At 45.9% G+C, this 21,793-nt stretch overlaps 1 protein-coding gene across 1 annotated transcript in view; it reads left to right on the top strand.

Annotated features, from left to right (window-relative positions):
* The window catches only part of TRPC1 (transient receptor potential cation channel subfamily C member 1), a 230,879-nt gene that overhangs the window by 169,302 nt on the left and 39,784 nt on the right, over positions 1-21,793 (top strand). The window contains exons 10-11 of the mRNA XM_069213913.1: positions 7,130-7,305; positions 20,200-20,401. Coding sequence (XP_069070014.1) covers positions 7,130-7,305; positions 20,200-20,401 — 378 coding nt within the window. The remainder of the gene's footprint in view (positions 1-7,129; positions 7,306-20,199; positions 20,402-21,793) is intronic.

Genomic DNA, 21,793 nt, shown 5'->3' with positions numbered 1-21,793 from the left:
TGTTTTCATCTGTTTCCCTGCACGCACATTTGCATGCAGGGAAACAGATGAAAACTTCACTTTCTGGAAGCGAAAGCTGTTTGACAGCTCTCACTTGCAGAAAGTGAAGTGTTTGCTCTGACTTGGCTGGATCTGTAAAAGCTCCCGCCAAGTCAGAGCAAACAGCTATGTCCCCGGGGAGAGCACCCCAGGACATAGCAGGACCCAGCCCTGGAGGGTGGCCATCCCCAGGGCCAGTATTGACTCCACAAAGGGACCTGCGTGGCCCCCTCCAACTACTATTTCCCCATGTAGGTGATGGCCCCGGGGTGGGGGTCTGAAACGGACCCCCCTCATTATTGTATTTTAGTCCTGGGGAGGTAGTGGTCCCTGGGGCTGCAGGGGACAGTGCGGCCCCCCACATAGAACTAAATATTTGCCCTGGGGTGGTGGTGGTCCCGGGAGCTCAGAGGGGGCTCTGAGGCCCCCTGCATTGGATTTAAACTTGGCCCCCGGGAGGTGGCGGTCTTCAGGGCTGTGTGGAGAGGTTGCAGATGGCCCCTCCATTCAAAATTTAAATGCCTCGGGATCTGGCCCACCCGGAGACTTTAGTAAAACAAGCGTGGGATCCTGCACTTGTTTTTTGTTTTTTTTTATTTTCGGCAAATCTGCTGTGATTTCCGCTGAAATGTTAAACAAATGCTTTTTTGCTCTGGGGGGTGGTCAAGTCCCTATGGGCTAAGGTGTCAGAGTGTCACTTGGCCCCTTTTCTTCTTTTTTAAATCTTTGTTTAGAGACATGGCTGCCAACTCTTCCTTGTTGAAGTGTTGGCAACCAATCAGACCTCAGCGCAAGATCAGGAGGGTTTGCGGAGCGTTCTCGTCTATATATATATATATATATAAATTTTGATTTTTGTTGAATTTCTCAAAAATGACTGAAAGGAATTACACCAAAAACAAAAAGGTCACTTTGCAGACCAAAAGCTACGTTTTTGCCGAATTTGTTACTTGAGTTAAGCATATCTATACATTTCTATGGTTTTGTGCGAGTAAATTCAGAACCAGTTAGGACCTAGTTTCCATAAGAAGACCATTTTTATTTTACCAATAACTTTAGTGTGGCTTGACAAATGTTCACAAAAGTTTCAAAGCTTATACAACAGTCGGTCTGTTTTGAAGGTTTCAGGGTGATCCGTCAAGCAGGGGCTGAGTAAAAGCGGGGGTCCTATAATCCTTTTACACATGCATTTTCCCATAGCGATTTTGAACACCACTACAGCCGAACCGCTGAATGGAATTGCATCAAATTTGTCAGAAAGCATGTTTTTTGTGATTTGGTGTAAATCCATTAAGTAGTTTTTTAAATATTAAAGGTTGTAAAATATGAATATCTAGGGAAGCGGATCTTCCGAGGATCCAACTGTCTCCGTGCTGATATTTGATTGGCTGCCAACACTTCAGCTAGGAAGTGTTTGCAAGCATGAGCTGAGTCCCAAAGAAAAAATGCAAAAAAAAAAGAAAAACAAAAGAAAATGGACCAGGGTAGGAGTACCCTGAACCACTAGCACTGGTAAAAGGGTCCCCCTGGGACCCCGGCAGGGCTAAAAAAAAAATGCTTTTAAATCTTGGAAAAATCCGGAGATGGATCTGCGGATTTTTTTTAGATTTTTTTTTTCAAGAAAAGCACAGTCTCCCACACTCTTAATTTATTATGCCTGGGGGCATTACGGCCTAAAAATAGGAGGGGGCACAGAGGACCCCCTCCTAGGGTTTTTAGAAGCCCTGGGGACCACCACCTCTGCGGGGCTATGCTTAATAACTATGTGGGGGTTGAGCGGCTCCCGCGGACCACCACCTCCCCCGGGTTACATGATTACCACCTCCCTGGTGCCATCTCTACAAATTATGCGGGGGTGCACAGCCCCCACACGCCTAGGGACCACCGCCTCCCTGGGACAAACTTTAATTTAAAAAAAAATTAATGGGGGGGTCCAACAGAGCCTGCTGGGCCTCTGGAACTGCCACCTCCCCGGGGCTATGTGTTAAAAAAATGTGGGGGCAATGCCCCATGGCCCACCACCACGCTGGGGCAACATGTTAAAAAATTAATAGGAGGGTCCTGACCCCCTCTGGGGCCAAATAGAAAAGAAGGAGGGGGTCTCACCCCCCCACCCTCCCCAGTGCCCTACATGGCCCTGGCAACCACCACCCCTCAGGACCAGCATACCTCAACCACCGCCTCAAGATCTACGTACCCAAAATATGTCTCTGTTCTCCCAGCTCATCCATGCAGCTGTCCCCAAGATCCGGAAAAGTACAGCAGGAGAAAGATCCTTCTCCTACCTAGCAGCCCGGACATGGAACACACTTCCCCTCAAGCTCAGGCAGACTGCAGCAGTTCAAGAAGGACCTCAAGTACTGGCTCTTCGACTGAGCAGCCCGCCTACATTCAGCGCCTTAAGACCCTATGGGTGATTAGCCGTGCTTTTCAAATCCTTGATTAATTGATTGATTGAGGCCTGGCTCCTGCTACCTCCTAAGGTGCTCACTCTAGGGAGTTAGCTGTTTGCTTTTACTTAGTGGGAGCTAACAGTCCCTGCCAAGCAAAAGCAAACACTTTGCTTTCAGCAAACAGAGCTTTACAAATGCTCTCACCTGCTGAAAGTGCAGTTTTTAACGTGCGGGCAGGGAAATAGATGAAAACATTGTTCAAGCATGCAGGGAGCTACTAATTGCAGCGGCTCCCTGCGTGCGGGAGCAGTGACGGCTCCACCTCGTTCCCCATAACTTTATACTGGATGCTCTAGGCACCCAGGAACATGTGGGCAGGCCCTGGGGGATAGGGTCCCTCGGACTAAAATCAGCGTAGGGAGTGGGCCACGTTGGCTCCCTCCCTTTTTAAAGAAAAGTATTTGGTCGCTGGGAGGTGGGGTCTGCATGCCCCAAATTGTTTTAAAATGTAGCTCTGGGGATGTGGTGGGACCCAGGGCCCGAGGGGGTCCTTGCAGCCACCCCCATATATATTTCGGATGTTGTCCCAGGGAGGTGGTGGTCCTAAGGACCTGGGGGGTCTGCAATGCCCCCCTAAGTTTTTTTTATTGTGTGTCTTGGGTATGTGGTGGTCCCTTGGGCCCGGGGGGTCTGTGCGGTCCCCCATTCATTTATTTAATGTTGCCTGGGGGATGAGGTGGTCCCTAGGGCCTGAGGAGGGCTCGCCCCCCCCAATTTTTTGTTAGGTAGCTCGGGAAGGTGGTGGCCCCTGGGTGTGGGGCGGACCGTGTGGCACCCCTAACGCCCCCCCTTAAATATATATATTTAGTGTGCCCCCCTTTAAGCTCCAAACCCCTTAGGCCCGTGCGGCCAGGCCCTACGACTAAACCCCACCTTGCATGGCCAAAGGTCGTGTGTAGCACGGGTTTAGGTGGTTATAAGGGGTTGACTGCAGACCCTGCTGGTAAATCCCAGGTGCAGCGGTTGGATTATCATTAAAATTACTTTTCAGCAAAAAAACAATAGAAATTCACTGATAAAAACAAAGGTTACAGTGACGTTATAGTTAGGCTCACATTTTAAACATACAAAAGCATGGAAATGCAGCTGTTATAGTTAACTAAGGTAACTATAGCTTGCACCCTCGCCATGCACCGCTAATTACCCCATATATTACATCACTCATGACAAATTTCATAACACCATTGATAATGTCACTGTAACATTTACAGTGAATTATTGATGAGATAAGATGTCATGACTGCTGTAATATCTATATCTTTGGCGCAGTTTGACAAATCTTCACAAAATGTTCCAAAAAAGAGGTCCAGAGAATCTTGTTATACATGGGAAGTTTCAGGGTGATCCGTCAAGCAGAAGCCAAGTAAAGGGAGGGGGGAGATCAAAAAAGTGCATTTGCCATTTTAATTCTCATAGAATCTACCTGCGGCGTATTCACAAATGCTCGAGCTACAGAAATGCTCTCATTGGCTGGCTGCAACCTGATCTGAAAGTTGCGGCTGCCATTTTCTATAATGGAGAATGGGTTCTGTGGCTGAAATGAGATAGAAAAAAATGTGCAAGATGGGATTAGGGGTCAGGGTGGATACTCTCACCCTATAAATGAAGTGGGGAACTGATATTGTGACAGGTTATATTTTTTTAAAACGAGAAGGTGTTTTCTTTTCTCAACATGTATATTCGCGAATTCTCTGCGACGCCCAGTGCGGGCCTCCTGTGTGGCATCACAGTGAATTTGCGAATATGGGAAAAAAACACAAAAAAAGAAAATCACATTGGCACACTCATCCGCCTACTCAAACAGTCATGGAGATACTCACAGAGGCACTTGGGCAGTCATGCGCCCACTCATAGACCCACTCAAACACTCATGCTTATACTTACAAACCCACTCGGGCTCATGCACCTACTCACAGACCCACTCATACACTGACGCACTGACTCAATGACCCACTCCGAGACTCAGGCACCCACTCAGACACTCAGGCATACACTTAAGGACCCACTCATACACTCATGCACCCAGTCACAGACCCACTCACACACACACTCACAGACCCACTCAGACACTCATGCACTCACTCACAGTCCCACCTAGAGACTTAAACACCCAATCACAGACACACTCAGAGACTCATGCACCAACTCACAGACCTAGTCAGACTCAGACTCACCCATTCACAGACCCACTGAGACACTCATGCAGAAGCTTGTAGATCCACTGAGAGACTCATTCATGCACTCACAGACCCACTGAGACACTCATGCACCCACTCACTGACCCACTCAGACACTGAGGCACCCACTCACAGACCCACTCAGCCAGTCATGCACCTACTCACTGACCCACTCAGACACTGATGCACCCTCTCACAGACTCACTCAGATAATCAGGCACCCACTCAAAGACCCACTCAGAGATTCATGCACACACTCACACACTCAGACCCTCCTGAACCCACTCACAGACCCACTCAGATACTGACACACCCACTCACAGACCCACTCAGACACTGACGCACCCACTCACAGACCCACTCAGACATTCATGCACCCACTCACAGACCCACTCAGACCCGCACACTCCCACTCACAGACCCACTCAGGCACTCATGCACCCGCTCTCAGACCCACTCAGACACTCATGCAGTCACTCACAGGCCATTCAGAGACTCATCCACCCACTCACAGAGTCAATCAGGCACTGAGGCATCCACTCACAGACCCACTCAGAGACTGACACACCCACTCACAGAGTCACTGAGGCAACCATGCACCCACTCAGAGACTCATGCACCCACTCACAGACCTACTCTGAGACTCACAGACCCACTCACTGAGTCATTCAGGCACTGACACACCCACTCACAAACCCACTGAGAGACTCATGCACCCACTCAGAGACTCATGCATCAACTCACAGACCCACTGAGACACTGACGCACCCACTTACAGACCCACCGAGTCACTCATGCACCCACTCACAGACCCACTGAGACACTCAAGGACCCAATCACATACCCACTCACAGACCCACTGAGACACTGATGCACCCACTCACAGACCAATTCAGACTCTCATTGTGATGTACTGAATTACAAAAGTAGTAGTAAAATATAAAAGTGATGGTGTTCATTCAATGTGCATTCACTGCTTTCCAATGTCTACTCTTCTCAGTGCAACACTAGTAGTTGTTTTTGGTATGGCTACTATGAATAAAGGGCATTGTCTTTGTTATTGACATTTATTGAGTGCACGGCTGACACGCATGCAGTTGTATCGCTCATCCATATCCAAAAACCTTAAAGTCTGAGCATGAGTTTGCAGTTGGATGTGTGTGTGTGTGGTGTGGTCTGTGTGGGGAGTACTTGGTGTCAAGAATCGCATCGACCAATAGTGTGATCTGGTTAGCATATATTTGGACGAGGATGTGGGAAGAGTAGTGCATTCACATATACCTACCAGTAGTGCGGTGGTACCTGCCTCTGGTGTGGTGTTTGGCCCCCCAACTGATCCTCATGGGCGCAATTTACTCACTAATTTACTTGCTAATTTACACAGTCCTAGTATATACTAGGCCTAATGTTAACTAACATGCTTGCACTGGTTACATCGATGCCTAATTTCTGGCTTTGGTACTGAAGATCCAAGATTAGTAAATTCACAAACTGTCAGAGAATTGTGTTGAAGATGGCCTGACCAGTAGTTTAGGCTCAGTATAGTTATAACATATTTGCTCACCACGGTATTCACCCCAAAGAGGGTTCTTGGGGCTGTTTACTGAGCACCAATATTTATTATCATACAGCTGAAAGGTACTCATTTTATCGACTTCAGAGGGCTGGAACTTGAACCTGTGAATGTGAGATCCAAGGGTCCTAGAGTGGATGGATTTGTCTGAGCCACAAGACCCTGCTCAGTGGCGCAGGTCGACAGGTGCTGGGGCCCAAAAGAATGCTAAACTTAAAGGTGCTATGGTACTGAGTCATTAGTGAAGTAGCACATATATGGTCGCAGGCAAGAACAGCTTAACATTTCTCAGGCCTTTTGAGAGTTTTCCAGTGATTCTTGCTGTTGTGTGGTGATGGACTGTAGAGGTACACTTCAAACGTCTGCAAGAAATTTGAAATTTTTCCACATACATTCTTTAGGGTAAGTAGATCTGTGTTCCCCTTTGGACTGATGTGTAGAATTTTAAGTTTGAGAGATTTGTCACATTAATATAGTTTCATAGTTACAAATCACATGTAGTTGTAAGGACTGCGTATTAAGTATTCCTTACAAGTGTTGTGTTGTTATCTTTCAAATTAGAGATACATTTCTGACGAGGTCCCTGCTTTTTCACAGTCCTAATCACAGAAGTGAGTGCTTCGCCACTGCCCTCTGATGCCCGATGTGCTGCCGCCCAGCCGGGTTGGTCCGTGTTTTTGGGCTGGGATCTCACATCCGTGCTTGATGGGTTTCTCCTACTGGAATTTCTAAAACTTTGTCCTGCACTTTGATGCATTCTAAATAATGATTCTGTTTTAACCAGCTCTTCAAGTGTGCTTCTTTCTTAAATTGTTGATTATTGTTTCTCTTAAGAAGAATGTGTTTTCTGTTTACCATAAAGTGAATCCAGATTTTACTCTTTACAGATTTCAATGGGACAAATGTTGCAGGACTTTGGAAAATTCCTGGGGATGTTCCTTCTTGTCCTATTTTCATTCACAATTGGATTGACGCAACTCTATGACAAAGGTTTTGAGAGTCATCACGAGAAAGATTGCGAGGGGATATTTTGCAAGCAACAAAGCAATGACACATTTCACTCGTGAGTTTTGTGTAACTAACTGCATGACTGTTCTGACATATGATCTTCCATATGCTACAGGTACAAGTTGTATGTTTGAATGAATGTCCTTATCGTTACACAACTGTATGTTCTCAGCCATTTGATTTTTTATAGGTTCAAAAGCTTGTCGAATATTTAATCATATAAAGCTGGAAATCCTTTGTTAAGGTACATGGAAATTGACAGGTTATTATCTAATCTCTTTTAGAGGGTTGTATTCTAAGTTCAGTAGAGCTTAGTTTCATGCACACATCCCATATAATACAGGACCTTTACTTCCAAACACCATCTTAACCAGATTGTTTACTGCACATGAGTCTGTCACCATGTTCTTGTTTTTTTGACAGATGTGCAACTGAAACTACCTTTCCTGGTAGAGGGATTAGGTGCTGAGGAGTGGCTCACTACCATTCTGTGCTGGGAGAAGAAATTATGGACCTGATTTAGACCTTGGCAGATGGAATACTTGGTCCCAAATGTGACGGATATCCCGTCCTCCATATTAAGATCTACATAGAATATAATGGGATCGTAATACGCCGGACGGGATACCCATCAAGTTTGTGATGGAGTATTCCCCCCCCCCGCCAAGTTCTAAATCAGGCCCTATGTTTGAAGTGGAACCTGCAAAACATAAAAAGAAAACAGTTGTATAAAAGCCTGTGCCCAGTGGTGACAGATTGACATTTTAGATGACTTGATTAGGTATGCGTTAATTTCTCTACTCCTCTCACAATGTGACATCTGCCTAAATTTTTATTTTGGAACCAGGCTAGAGGGCACTCTAAACCTGGTGTGTTTGAGTCCAGTCCTGAACAGGCCCCCCTACAAAGAAATCTCACAAAAAATTGTAAGGGTTGAATGCACAGATCCAGACAGTGCCCAACTCTGAAAATGTGTACTCTCTTTCTGCATCCCCAGTTCCGCCTTCAGTAAGTTTTCATTGACATCAAGGACCTCAGCTTGCTCACCATTCATATTAAAAATGTACTCTGTTTAAAATCATGAGACGCCATCCTGCCCAGCGCCATCTGCTCTGACATTATGGCTTTGTGTTAATTTGCTCAACATCAACGCAAGCACCAGCCTAATTGATGTTGTATGTTCCAGTGGCAAAGCCAATATCCCATTTAGCACCAGTCCCAATGCTGAAGAGAACTGTTCCAATAGTGCTGCAGAGGAAGAGATGCACAAATTGGACTAAGAGTAGATGGGGCAAGAGAAGGAAACTCAAAGACTGAAGGACAAAGAGGCACTTGCACTTAACAACAAAGAGGAGCAATATCTCAGAGAGAAAGAGTGTGAAAAGGTAAAAGAACCTCAGAGAAAAAAGAAGACCTCCCGGGTAATTAATGTGCGCGCAACCTGTATCCAATGCTTTATACTTTGAAGGGAATACTGGGTCCATGAATACTATTCTCATGGAATAAGTTATAGGGGAATGCAGCCACTACTGTTGAGCCCAGGCTCTGAAGCACCCCCAATCCATTAAGCCTGTCATAGGGCATAATTCATAGCATGGCAGGCGGCCCGCTGTTCGTAAGTGTGACAGAGGTAATTACCTTTGCCACCCTGGCTGGACTACTGCCCACCAAATTTCGAGATCCCTGTGCCTTTAAAGGAACCACTACTACAATAGCTCCTCTGAAGACACTGAAAGGTTGCTGATTGCCTACCATCTTTCATGTGGCGGCTCAGCAACTTTTTTTGTTTTTCAAAAGCAGACTGCCAAAATGAGAGTATGTTTTTGGAAATCAAAAAAACTAATAACTTTGACACCCTAGGAATTTCCCCCCAGAGTGCGGGATTAATTTTTTGTCCTGTTCAGGACCGCCCGAGTCTCCCTGGTAGTCGCAAACTGAAAAAAAGTACATCAGACCATTCGCTCTATAGAGGATAGATTATCTGATGCATTTACACTCATGGCCCCATCTCTTTTGGACTCTCTGTGCAGAGTTTCCACTGGTAGAGTCAGCAGGGGCGTGGCTGTCATAAACATGAAAGCCTGCGTGACTCCAGCAGGATGTACCATCAGTTTGTGGTGGAGTACTCTGCAAGCCAAGCTCTCAGTCTAGCCTTTAGTACTGAGGCCGTAACATGGATACTCAGGAGGACGTGGCTCTGGAGATTTCTGCTGAGAGTGGAAGTAGAGATTCAATGTATTCAGGTATGCAGCAGCCGGGTGGTAAAAGCATTTATGTCAGACATGAAACCCTGAGGTGGCTACATTCTTCAATATGTAAACAGCATAATAATCTCCTGGAGGAAATAATTCTTCCTGGTCTCCTCATTGCTGTACCTGGTAATACCACATCATTTTGAGCCCTCTGGAGTCTAAGAAACTTGTTTTTGTCATTTCATAGTATTTGGTATTAGTGAAGTCAAGATGTTAATGAATTACTGCACCAAAACATAGGGTCTTATATTATTGAGATTGAAAGGTTCTGCATTTACTTAACTACTAAAATCTATTGATTACTGCCGGAACCTGGGAGATAAAACTGCCTTGGAGTCAAAGATCAATTTGTTGTGGCAGAAAAAGGGAAAAACGTAGGAATGCAGACCAAAAGGTCCAGTGCCCCATTTCACAGGAGGAACAAAGGGACATACTAGAGGTACTTCCTGATGCAGATGAATGTTAAAGGCCTCAGGCTAACAGTACAAATTATACGAAAACAGTCCTTTGGGATCGGTAGTCATGTATAGATAATGCCTAAGCCTCATAAAGGGAACTACATATGATCTGAAGGATACATAATGCAATATCCCCATACTGCAAGTTGAAGGTTGACAATGAGACAATTCAATTGGCGATTCATGCTTCATCCTTTGAGCTTATAATCTGCTGTCAGAGTCCTTAGAAACTTCCTGGTCACCATGGCAGCTCATGTCTGCTGGTAAGGGATTATTGTTATGTATGTTTAGACACTTAGGGGGTCATTATGAACATGGCGGAAACAACCGCCGTGTTCATGCTGGTGGTCAAAACACTGACCGCCAGCGACCCCGGAACCCCGCCGGCCACATTATGAACTTTTCTGTGAGCCGGCAGGTGGAAACCTTGTGTTCGATGGCATGTGTAGCTGCAGATACACATGTTGTGCATAGTCTGCCGTCTGGTGTTGGGTTGGAGTGTTACAGGTTGTTTTTCTTCGAAGAAGTATTTTCGAGTCCCGAGACCGAGGGACTCCTCCTCCTTTGTTCCATTGCGCATGGGCGTCGACTCCATGTTAGATTGTTTTTTTTCCGCCATCGGGTTCGGACGTGTTCCTTTTCGCTCCGGGTTTCGGGACGGAAAGATAGTCTTAACTTCGGAAAACTACATCGGTATTGTTTCGCTCGGGATCGGGTAAGAATAGAATCGACACCGAATCGTGAAGAGCTCCGGTAGCCCTTCGGGGTAATTTCGATCCCCCGTCGGGGCCTGGTCGGCCCGACCGCGTGTAACATAGACACTGATGGAACGGACCCCGTTCCGATTCTGTCCTAAATGCCACAATAAATATCCATATACAGACCAACATTTGGTCTGTAACTTGTGCCTGTCGCCCGAGCACAAGGAAGAAACGTGTGAGGCCTGTCGTGCGTTTCGGTCCCGAAAAACGCTCCGTGACCGGCGAGCCAGAAGATTGCAGATGGCGTCCACGCCGACAGGACACCGAGAGTTCGAGGGACAAGGAGAAGAAGAGGAAGCCTTCTCCATCCATGAATCGGACTCGGAGGAATTCAACGTCGAAGAAACCGTGAGTAAGACGTCGAAGTAAGCACCACACAAGAAAACAGACAAGGCCCAGGGGACGCCACTGCCAACAGGCCATGGCTCAACCCATAAAGTAGGTGACCGTCCATCGGCACCGAAAAAGGCCAAACTGGTGCCGAGATCGTCTGACTCGGGTCGAGACACAGGCACGCAGCAATCTCGGGACCGAGAAAGTGCTGCTGAAAAAGATCGACGCCGAGACAGCGGAACTGAAGCTGCTCGGCGCAGAGACAGCGGCACCGAGGAAGATCGACGCCGAGAAAGCTCGACGCCGAAAAATAAAAAATTCGCCTCGGAGCCGAAAACAAGCAGAGACACAGTTTTGGTGCCAAGACGACCAGCAACCGAACCAACTGCCAGCTCATATACAGAGGAACAATCACTGTCCTCTCAAATGCGCAAACACAGATTTGAAGAACAGTTACAAACCACTGATGTAGACCACACACAAAAGCGGATCTTCATACAAAGTGGGACAGGGAAAATCAGCACTCTTCCCCCAATCAGGAGAAAAAGGAGACTCGAGTTCCAAACTCAAGAACAAACACCACAAAAAATGGTGAAGAAGGTAACTCCGCCACCCTCTCCTCCACCTGTAACTCACATATCACCGGCACAGACTCCGTCACATTCACCGGCTCATACCACCATGAGCCAAGATGACCAAGACGCTTGGGACCTATACGACGCCCCAGTATCAGACAATAGTCCTGAGTCGTACCCTACCAAGCCCTCGCCACCTGAGGACAGCACAGCGTATGCACAGGTGGTAGCTAGGGCAGCAGAGTTCCATAACGTGTCGTTACACGCAGAACCTGTCGAGGATGACTTCCTTTTCAACACCCTCTCCTCCACCCATAGCACCTACCAAAGCCTGCCTATGCTTCCAGGAATGCTAAGGCACGCAAAGCAGATCTTCAAAGAACCGGTCAAGAGTAGAGCGATAACTCCAAGGGTGGAGAAAAAATATAAAGCACCGCCCACGGACCCTGCTTTTATCACCTCACAACTGCCACCAGATTCAGTCGTGGTAGGGGCAGCTCGCTAGAGAGCCAACTCGCACACATCAGGCGAGGCACCACCTCCGGATAAAGAGAGCCGCAAGTTCGACGCAGCTGGGAAAAGGGTCGCAGTACAAGCTGCAAACCAGTGGCGCATCGCGAACTCTCAGGCGCTCCTAGAGCGATATGATAGAGCCCATTGGGACGAGATGCAGCATCTCATCGAGCATCTGCCCAAAGAATTTCAAAAATGGGCAAAACAAGTGGTTGAGGAGGGACAAAACATCTCCAATAACCAAATATGCTCCTCTATGGACGCAGCGGACACAGCTGCAAGAACAATAAATACCGCAGTAACCATAAGAAGGCACGCATGGTTGCGCACATCTGGCTTTAAACCGGAAATACAGCAAGCGGTGCTCAATATGCCGTTCAATGAACAGCAATTGTTTGGACCCGAAGTGGACACGGCAATTGAGAAATTGAAAAAGGACACTGACACAGCCAAGGCCATGGGCGCACTCTATTCCCCGCAGGGCAGAGGCACTTTCGGCACCTTCCGCAAAACAACTTTCAGAGGGGGGTTTCGGGGTCAAGCCACACAAGCCTGCACCTCACAATTAACACCGTCTACCTACCAGGGACAGTACCAAAGGGGAGGCTTTCGGGGCCAGTACAGAGGAGGACAATTCCCTAGAAACCGGGGAAAATTTCAAAGTCCAAAAACCACTACAACCAAACAGTGACTCACAAGTCACTCAACCCCTTCACACAACACCAGTGGGGGGAAGACTAAGTCAGTTTTACAAATCCTGGGAGGAGATAACAACAGACACTTGGGTCCTAGCAATTATCCGACATGGTTATTGCATAGAATTTCTCCAACTCCCTCCAAATGTCCCACCAAAAACACAGAATATGTCAAAACAACATTTAGACCTTCTAGAACTAGAAGTTCAAGCATTACTACAAAAGGACGCAATAGAATTGGTACCATGTACACAAGTAAACACAGGAGTTTACTCACTGTACTTTCGAATACCAAAAAAGGACAAAACACTGAGACCAATCCTAGATCTCAGAACACTAAACACCTACATCAAATCAGAACACTTTCACATGGTCACGCTACAAGACGTGTACCACTGCTAAAGCAACAAGACTACATGACAACCTTAGATCTAAAGGACGCATATTTCCACATACCGATACATCCCTCGCACAGGAAATACCTAAGGTTCGTATTCAAGGGAATACATTACCAATTCAAAGTGTTGTCGTTCGGTATAACAACCGCACCAAGAGTATTCACAAAATGCCTAGCAGTAGTAGCTGCACACATCAGAAGGCAGCAAATACACGTACTCCCGTACCTAGACGATTGGCTAATCAAGACCAACTCCCTAACAAAGTGTTCACAACACACAGATTATGTCATACAAACCCTCTACAAACTCGGTTTCTCCATCAACTACACAAAATCTCACATTCTGCCGTGCAAAACACAGCAATACTTAGGAGCGACAATCAACACAACAAAGGGAATAGCCACTCCAAGTCCACAAAGGGTTCAAAATTTTCACCAGGTTATACAAGCCATGTATCCAACACAAAAGATACAGGCAAAGACGGTATTAAAACTCCTAGGCATGATGTCCTCATGCATAGCCATTGTCCCAAACGCAAGACTGCACATGAGGCCCTTACAACAGTGCCTAGCATCACAGTGGTCACATGCACAGGGTCACCTTCTAGATCTGGTGTTGATAGACCGCCAAACATACATCTTGCTTCTATGGTGGAACAGTATAAATTTAAACAAAGGGCGGCCTTTCCAAGACCCAGTGCCACAATACGTGATAACAACAGATGCTTCCATGACAGGGTGGGGAGCACACCTCAATCAACACAGCATCCAAGGACAATGGGACGTACATCAAACAAAACTGCATATAAATCACCTTGAATTGTTAGCAGTATTCCTAGCGTTGAAAGCATTTCAACCCATCATAACCCACAAAAACATTCTTGTCAAAACAGACAACATGACAACAATGTATTATCTAAACAAACAGGGGGGAACACACTCAACACAGCTGTGCCTCCTGGCACAAAAGATATGGCAATGGGCAATTCACAACCACATTCGCCTAATAGCACAATTTATTCCAGGGATCCAAAATCAACTAGCAGACAATCTCTCTCGAGATCACCAACAGGTTCACGAATGGGAGATTCACCCCCAAATTCTAAACACTTACTTCAAAATTTGGGGGACACCTCAAATAGACCTATTTGCAACAAAGGAGAACGCAAAATGCCAAAACTTCGCATCCAGGTACCCACACAGGCAGTCTCAAGGCAATGCTCTATGGATGAACTGGTCAGGGATATTCGCGTACGCTTTTCCCCCTCTCCCTCTCCTTCCATATCTAGTAAACAAACTGAGTCAAAACAAACTCAAACTCATACTAATAGCACCAACATGGGCAAGACAACCTTGGTACACTACACTACTAGACCTGTCAGTAGTACCCCATGTCAGGTTGCCCAACAGACCAGGGGGGTCATTCCAACCCTGGCGGTCAATGACCGCCGGGTTGGAGGACCGCGGGAGCACCGCCGACAGGCCGGCGGTGCTCCCAAGGGCATTCCGACCGCGGCGGTAAAGCCGCGGTCGGACCGGCAACACTGGTGGTCTCCCGCCAGTGTACCGCCGCCCTTTGGAATCCTCCAAGGCGGCGCAGCTAGCTGCGCCGCCGAGGGGATTCCGACCCCCCCTACCGCCATCCAGTTCCCGGCGGTCCACCCGCCGGGAACCGGATGGCGGTAGGGGGGGGTCGCGGGGCCCCTGCAGTGCCCATGCCACTGGCATGGGCACTGCAGGGGCCCCCGTAAGAGGGCCCCTACAAGTATTTCACTGTCTGCTTGGCAGACAGTGAAATACGCGACGGGTGCAACAGCACCCGTCGCACCTTCCCACTCCGCCGGCTCGATTACGAGCCGGCATCCTCGTGGGAAGGGAGTTTTTCCCTGGGCTGGCGGGCGGTCTTTTGGCGACCGCCCGCCAGCCCAGGGAAAAACTTAGAATACCCTCCGCGGTCTTTCGACCGCGGAGCGGTATTTCGGAAGGGGGAAGTCTGGCGGGCGGCCTCCGCCACCCGCCAGACTTGGAATGACCCCCCAGATCTGTTAACACAACACAAACAACAGATCAGGCATCCAAACCCAGCATCGCTGAATCTAGCAATCTGGCTCCTGAGATCCTAGAATTCGGACATTTAAACCTCACCCAAGAATGTATGGAAGTCATAAAACAAGCTAGAAGACCATCCACTAGACACTGCTATGCAAGCAAATGGAAAAGATTTGTTTGCTACTGCCATAATAATCAAGTTCAACCATTACATGCATCTCCAAAGGATGTAGTGGGATACTTACTACATTTACAGAAATCAAATCTAGCCTTCTCTTCCATAAAGATACACCTCGCAGCAATATCTGCATACCTGCAGATTACCCATTCAACTTCACTATTTAGGATACCTGTCATTAAAGCGTTTATGGAAGGCCTAAAAAGAATTATACCACCAAGAACACCACCTGTTCCTTCATGGAACCTCAACATCGTCTTAACAAGACTCATGGGCCCACCTTTTGAACCCATGCACTCATGCGAAATGCAATTCTTAACGTGGAAGGTTGCATTTCTCATTGCCATCACATCTCTAAGAAGAGTAAGTGAAATTCAGGCGTTTACTATACAGGAACCTTTTATTCAAATACACAAAAATAAAGTAGTCCTAAGAACCAATCCAAAATTTTTACCAAAAGTTATTTCGCCGTTCCACTTAAATCAAACGGTAGAACTACCAGTGTTCTTCCCACAGCCAGACTCAGTAGCTGAAAGGGCACTACATACATTAGACATCAGAAGAGCACTAATGTACTACATTGACAGAACAAAAGAAATAAGGAAAACAAAACAACTGTTTATTGCATTTCAAAAACCTCATACAGGAAACCCAATATCAAAACAGGGTATAGCCAGATGGATAGTTAATACATCCAAACCTGCTACCTTAAAGCAAAGAGAGAACTGCCCATTACACCAAGGGCACATTCAACCAGAAAGAAAGGCGCTACCATGGCCTTCCTAGGAAACATTCCAATGAACGAGATATGTAAGGCAGCCACATGGTCTACGCCTCACACATTTACTAAGCACTACTGTGTAGACGTGCTATCCGCACAACAAGTCACAGTAGGTCAAGCCGTACTAAGAACTTTATTTCAGACTACTTCCACTCCTACAGGCTGAGCCACCGCTTTTGGGGAGATAACTGCTTACTAGTCTATGCACAACATGTGTATCTGCAGCTACACATGCCATCGAACTGAAAATGTCATTTACCCAGTGTACATCTGTTCGTGGCATTAGTCGCTGCAGATTCACATGTGCCCACCCACCTCCCCGGGAGCCTGTAGCCGTTTGGAAGTTATCTTCAACATTTGTACATTTGTAAATATATTACTTAAACCTTAGTTGGTACATACTTATTCATTCCATTGCATGGGCACTATTACTAACATACACAACTCCTACCTCACCCTCTGCGGGGAAAACAATCTAAGATGGAGTCGACGCCCATGCGCAATGGAACGAAGGAGGAGGAGTCCCTCGGTCTCGGGACTCGAAAATACTTCTTCGAAGAAAAACAACCTGTAACACTCCGACCCAACACCAGACGGCGGACTATGCACAACATGTGAATCTGCAGCGACTAATGCCACGAACAGATGTACACTGGGTAAGTGACATTTTCATTCCGCCGGCTGGCTCACAGAAAGACTTGGCCGGGACATTGACGGAAGCTCCACATGCAGCCGCCGTCAATGCCTTTGTGCGGCAGGTGCAGTTGCACCCGTCGCGCAGATCACTGCCTGAAAATCGGGCAGTGACCTGCGCGACGGGGCTCTGCACCAGGGCCCCTGCACTGCCCATGCAAAGTGTATGGGCAGTGCAGGGGCACACCCTCTGCCAGCCTTTTCCTGGCGGGATATCCTGCCAGGAAAAGGCTGGCAGGAAATGAAACATTATCCGCAGGGTAGCGCCGCTACCCTGGCGAATGGTGTTTCATCCCACCGCCAGGCTGCCTGACGGCGGGAGCCTGGCGGTGGGTGACGGCTGCCGCTGGCAGCCGTCACCATGTTTATTATATGGCGGTTCGGCCTGCCATGATCATAATGAGGGCCTTAGTGCACTCATACATTGAAAAAAGGAACGTTTTACACTGTAGTCTACATTTTTTCCAAGATCTGAAGTTGACAGTGACCTTACAGAAATCCCTCCATAAATATTGTTCCTGTGACCCCCATCAGGACTTTCAGTCTGGTACCATAACATCAGAGGACACAGGACACAGACACTGGTCAGCTTGTCTGAGGAGTTATGATAACGGAATGCAATTGCAGCCAAGAGGTGTATGTTTTTACTGGGCCTCGAGGTACCATATGTCTTGATGGTTTCACCTTCTATAGTCAGGATGCAAATTCTGTATGAGAAACTGCATCTTAATTTTACATTGTTTGAGGGTAATTGGCTCAACAACATTCTGCATTGCCAATAGAATTAAGTCAGCCCCGTAATCATGGCTGTGGCTTTCCAGCAGAAAGATTGTTTTTTATCCTTCCCACCACCAGTGTCTTAGGTCATGGTCATCAAGCATTCTTCTGTGAATGCCGAGGTGTCCACTGGGTCTCACTGTCTCTCAGCGGTCTGTTGAACCATGGTAGTACAGTTGAACCTAAACGTCCAGAAACTGATAGAGGTCCAGTATACCATAAAGGTCTTCTGCCCACAACTTGTGGATAAAGAATGTATCAAAGACAGACAATGCCTCTACAAGGTTTTAGGTCCTCAAATAGTGTGACGCCCAGTGACTCATCCTCTTAAGAAAAACCCAAGTGTTATGAATGTGGATTGCGAGACATCAGATCCCCTGACTGCTCAGCATCTACTACAAGTTTAGAATGAGAGCAGATGGTCTAGGCAGAAAAGGAAAAGAATGGCAAAAGCGTGTGTAAGAAAAGGTATGGCAGATTTTCTATCATTTCTGTGAGAATGAGAAAACTCCCACAATGTTGTTCACATCTAACAAACACACAAATGTCACTATTATGTCACCAGCAAGGGTCTGTTTGGTTAGCATTTGTCAAACTATGGAGCAGATAATTCATCTGTGTTTTTTCCCTTCTGCCTCCCATCCATCAGCTTGTCTGCTGTTAGCTGCAGAATCTTACATCACAGCCAATCATTACTCGAAAGGACAGTGAGCCTCCAGAAATCCTGGATTTCAGACTTTTGAACCTAAAAGGGAGCATAGACACCCTAATAATGCTGTTATTTGCCACAATGGGAGAATAGTCTCTTATGGTATGTTGAGATTATGTTGCACCCTTTTATAAGCACCATCAGCTAGATACTTCCATATCTGCTGTGTCTTGCAAGTGCACTTCAATGTCAATTGATTAGGATATGCTTGGCAGCAATGATACTTCCAAAAAACAAATTAAAGTACCCTCTACTCCAATCTGTGCAAGGATTTCCTGGAAATAGTGATGGATCAAGCTTCAGCACGGTAATTATTGTTATCTTGACTAATGTGTTCTCTGTTTGAGCTGATGCACAAGACACAACGCTAATATTACATGATACACAGTTTTTTTTAGATCATGTGATCTTGGTAATAGGAGTCTGTGGGGCCCAGTGGTGAATCCGTTCAAGTTTCACATGAAGGTGGTCCCCGAATTACATTTGAACCATATGGTTTTCTTACCTGCCTTCTTCTGACAACCCGTGAGTGTGGCATAGAGCTGCCCTTCCCCCCCAGACACACAATGCAAAAATAGCTTTACATTTTACATTGATATGATAAAGGGACTGCCATTCATTGACTTAGGCAGGCAGTTTCAAACATCATTTGATGGAAGACTGATGTACTGCATTATATTTGTAGATGAAAAAGAAACACATGTCTGCAGGTTTCTGCCCATTCATCAGAGGAAATTCTTTCATATTTGCTTCCATGGCAAGCACACCACTGGTGGAGCTATGTAAAAGGGCCACATAGACGTCTTATTGCACCTTCTGTAAACAATGCCATGTGCACATGGGCATTAATACAACCAAGTAGGACAAGTGGTCCGGAAACCCTACTAAGTGTGGGAAATTGCTCTCTGTCAGGCCATAGATAATACAATCTTATATTTCCCATATTTTGTACTAGAGGATTCCCCACTTGATGTTTGGAAATATTCCCATTGCCTCTGACTCGATACAATATAAGAATGCAGACAAACAACAATTATATGCTAGGGGTGAGTCACTTATTTCTCTGTAGTAAGGCATTCAAGTGAATTATAATACACAAAACCATGAGTTTGAGGCATGAGCATTGCAGAAGTGGAATAAGGAATACTATTGAGCTCAATTTTGGTATGATCAAAAATAGCAATAACCTCCTCTTGTTTTCAAGTAAGCTGAGAAAAAAGTCAATTAACTTTGTTAATACCATGCAAGACCTACAATACTTCAGGTATAAAAGCAACACAACAAACATTACCTCTAACAATGAGTAGAGCAGTGTTGTTCCCTAAAACAACACTAGCTCCTCCTAGGCTTTTTGCAAGGTATTTCACAGTACAGTGGTAGTATGCACATTACCACTGGGGAAACATCCACTTTCTTGCTTCAGTGATTCTAAGCAAAAACTCTGAATAGTATCTCTTCTAAAGTCAGTGCTACAATAAATGTGACGTAGCCAAACGCGGGCACTTCTTAAATATGTTGACCCATATCAAATGTGTTTGCCCTACACTGGGCTATTCAGTGTGATTGAAATTACATCTTTTAGGGATGATGAATAACTAGGTGTGATAAATTGCAAACCTCAATGAAATTTGGAGAAAATATCTACTAAGATTTCATTAACAGCATAAAGGTTTTTGAAATTATACACCTTTATTTGTGATGAAAGGATAACTGAAACAGAGGCTGCTTTCCAGTTCTATCCCTTGTTCCTTATCTGAACTGTGACGTTTTTCTTGTAGGTTTATTGGTACATGCTTCGCTCTCTTCTGGTACATATTTTCCCTGGCACACGTGGCACTCTTTGTCACCAGGTTCAGCTACAGCGAGGAACTGCAGTCATTCGTGGGAGCCCTTATTGTCGGCACATACAATGTGGTGGTTGTGATAGTCCTCACCAAACTCTTAGTTGCAATGCTCCATAAAAGTTTTCAGCTGATAGCCGTAAGTAGTTTTTGTTTTTTTACATCAACTATTAGAATATCTGATATGTTCTTCAAATAATTTGTATATTGTTGAGTTGAGTTGAAGCTATGTGTAAATAACATTGAGAATACTTTTCAGTTGTGCCTGATGTTGATTTGTGTGGTTGGATTTAGAGCAATGATGCACTGGCACGGTGAAGCTTGGTAGGTATTGATAGAGTACCAAGACTGAAACTGGTCATTTCAATAGTGTATTTGTTTTCCCATTCTTCATTAGAGGTTGCTGATCAGGCACGGGTGAAATACATTAATTAAGGTCATGGTATCACTGTTCGATCTTGAGTACATTTCAAAATGCTTTCACTGCTGCTTGTAGCCCCCAGTAGAACATTTCACCAGGGAGAATTCTTGAAACCTGAACTGTTACATTGCTATTTACTGAACATATTAGCACCACTTCAGCTACAGAGAGATCAAACTCATCTTGTTGGACGGGGTCCAATCTTTTACCACAAACCACTTGATGCAGGTATGGGAGGGCCACATTCATGCACTTTCAAAAAACACAAGTGGGGTCCTCAGGCATCTTGTCTACTTTACCCTTGTTCAATGTCATCTATACATGCTTTTCAAACTGAGTAAACAGCACCATATGTCAATCTAAACCTACATACATTTATATATAAGTTTGTTGCACGCTAATCCAATAGTCTACACAAATATCAGCATAAATATTATGAGACACATAATTTATAAAGACATTAATATTATATCCACACTCGCAAATCTAGTACCAAATCTAATCCTATGCAGTTGACACCAGGGGGCTAGCATTGCTAATATTTGGCGCAACATGATGCAGCAAGATGACTTGCTGCGCTGTGTTAAATAGAGAAGGCAGGAATTTGCTATATCTACTTACAAATTGTGATTTCCTGCTCTCTTTATTGGTGCTGGCACACTTGCGGCTGCCAAACACAAATGCAGGCATCCTTGGTGCTAGGGTGCCTGTGTTTAAGGCAGGATTTGTTTTGTGCAGAAAGTGCAACTTCCTGCACAATAACAATCCTCTGAGCCAGTTTCTTCTTTCTGTGTATGCTGCAAAAAGCGAGTAGAAAAAAAATATATTTCTTCTTGTTACGATTCACCTGGGAAGGCACAGCATTTTTAAGCATTCCCAGGTTAACTAGTGTCAGTAAATCTTTGAATGTGCCAAAAAACATGGGGTGGAAGCGTGGGAACACCCAGCACAGGGTAACGCAAGGCAGCGACTTGTGCTACTTTGCATTACTCCAGAATTAGTATGCCACTCTGAGCCACTCAAGGTGGCTCTGCGTGGCATAGTAAATCTGACTTAAGGGCTTGTGTCACCTTGTATCGCCTTACGTGATGTAATGGCAATGTAAGCCCT

Source organism: Pleurodeles waltl, chromosome 11, assembly GCF_031143425.1.
Source record: "Pleurodeles waltl isolate 20211129_DDA chromosome 11, aPleWal1.hap1.20221129, whole genome shotgun sequence".
Classification (NCBI taxonomy): domain Eukaryota; kingdom Metazoa; phylum Chordata; class Amphibia; order Caudata; family Salamandridae; genus Pleurodeles; species Pleurodeles waltl.
The sequence above is the reverse complement of the archived record's forward strand: the minus strand, read 5'-3'. Positions and strand labels throughout refer to the sequence as shown.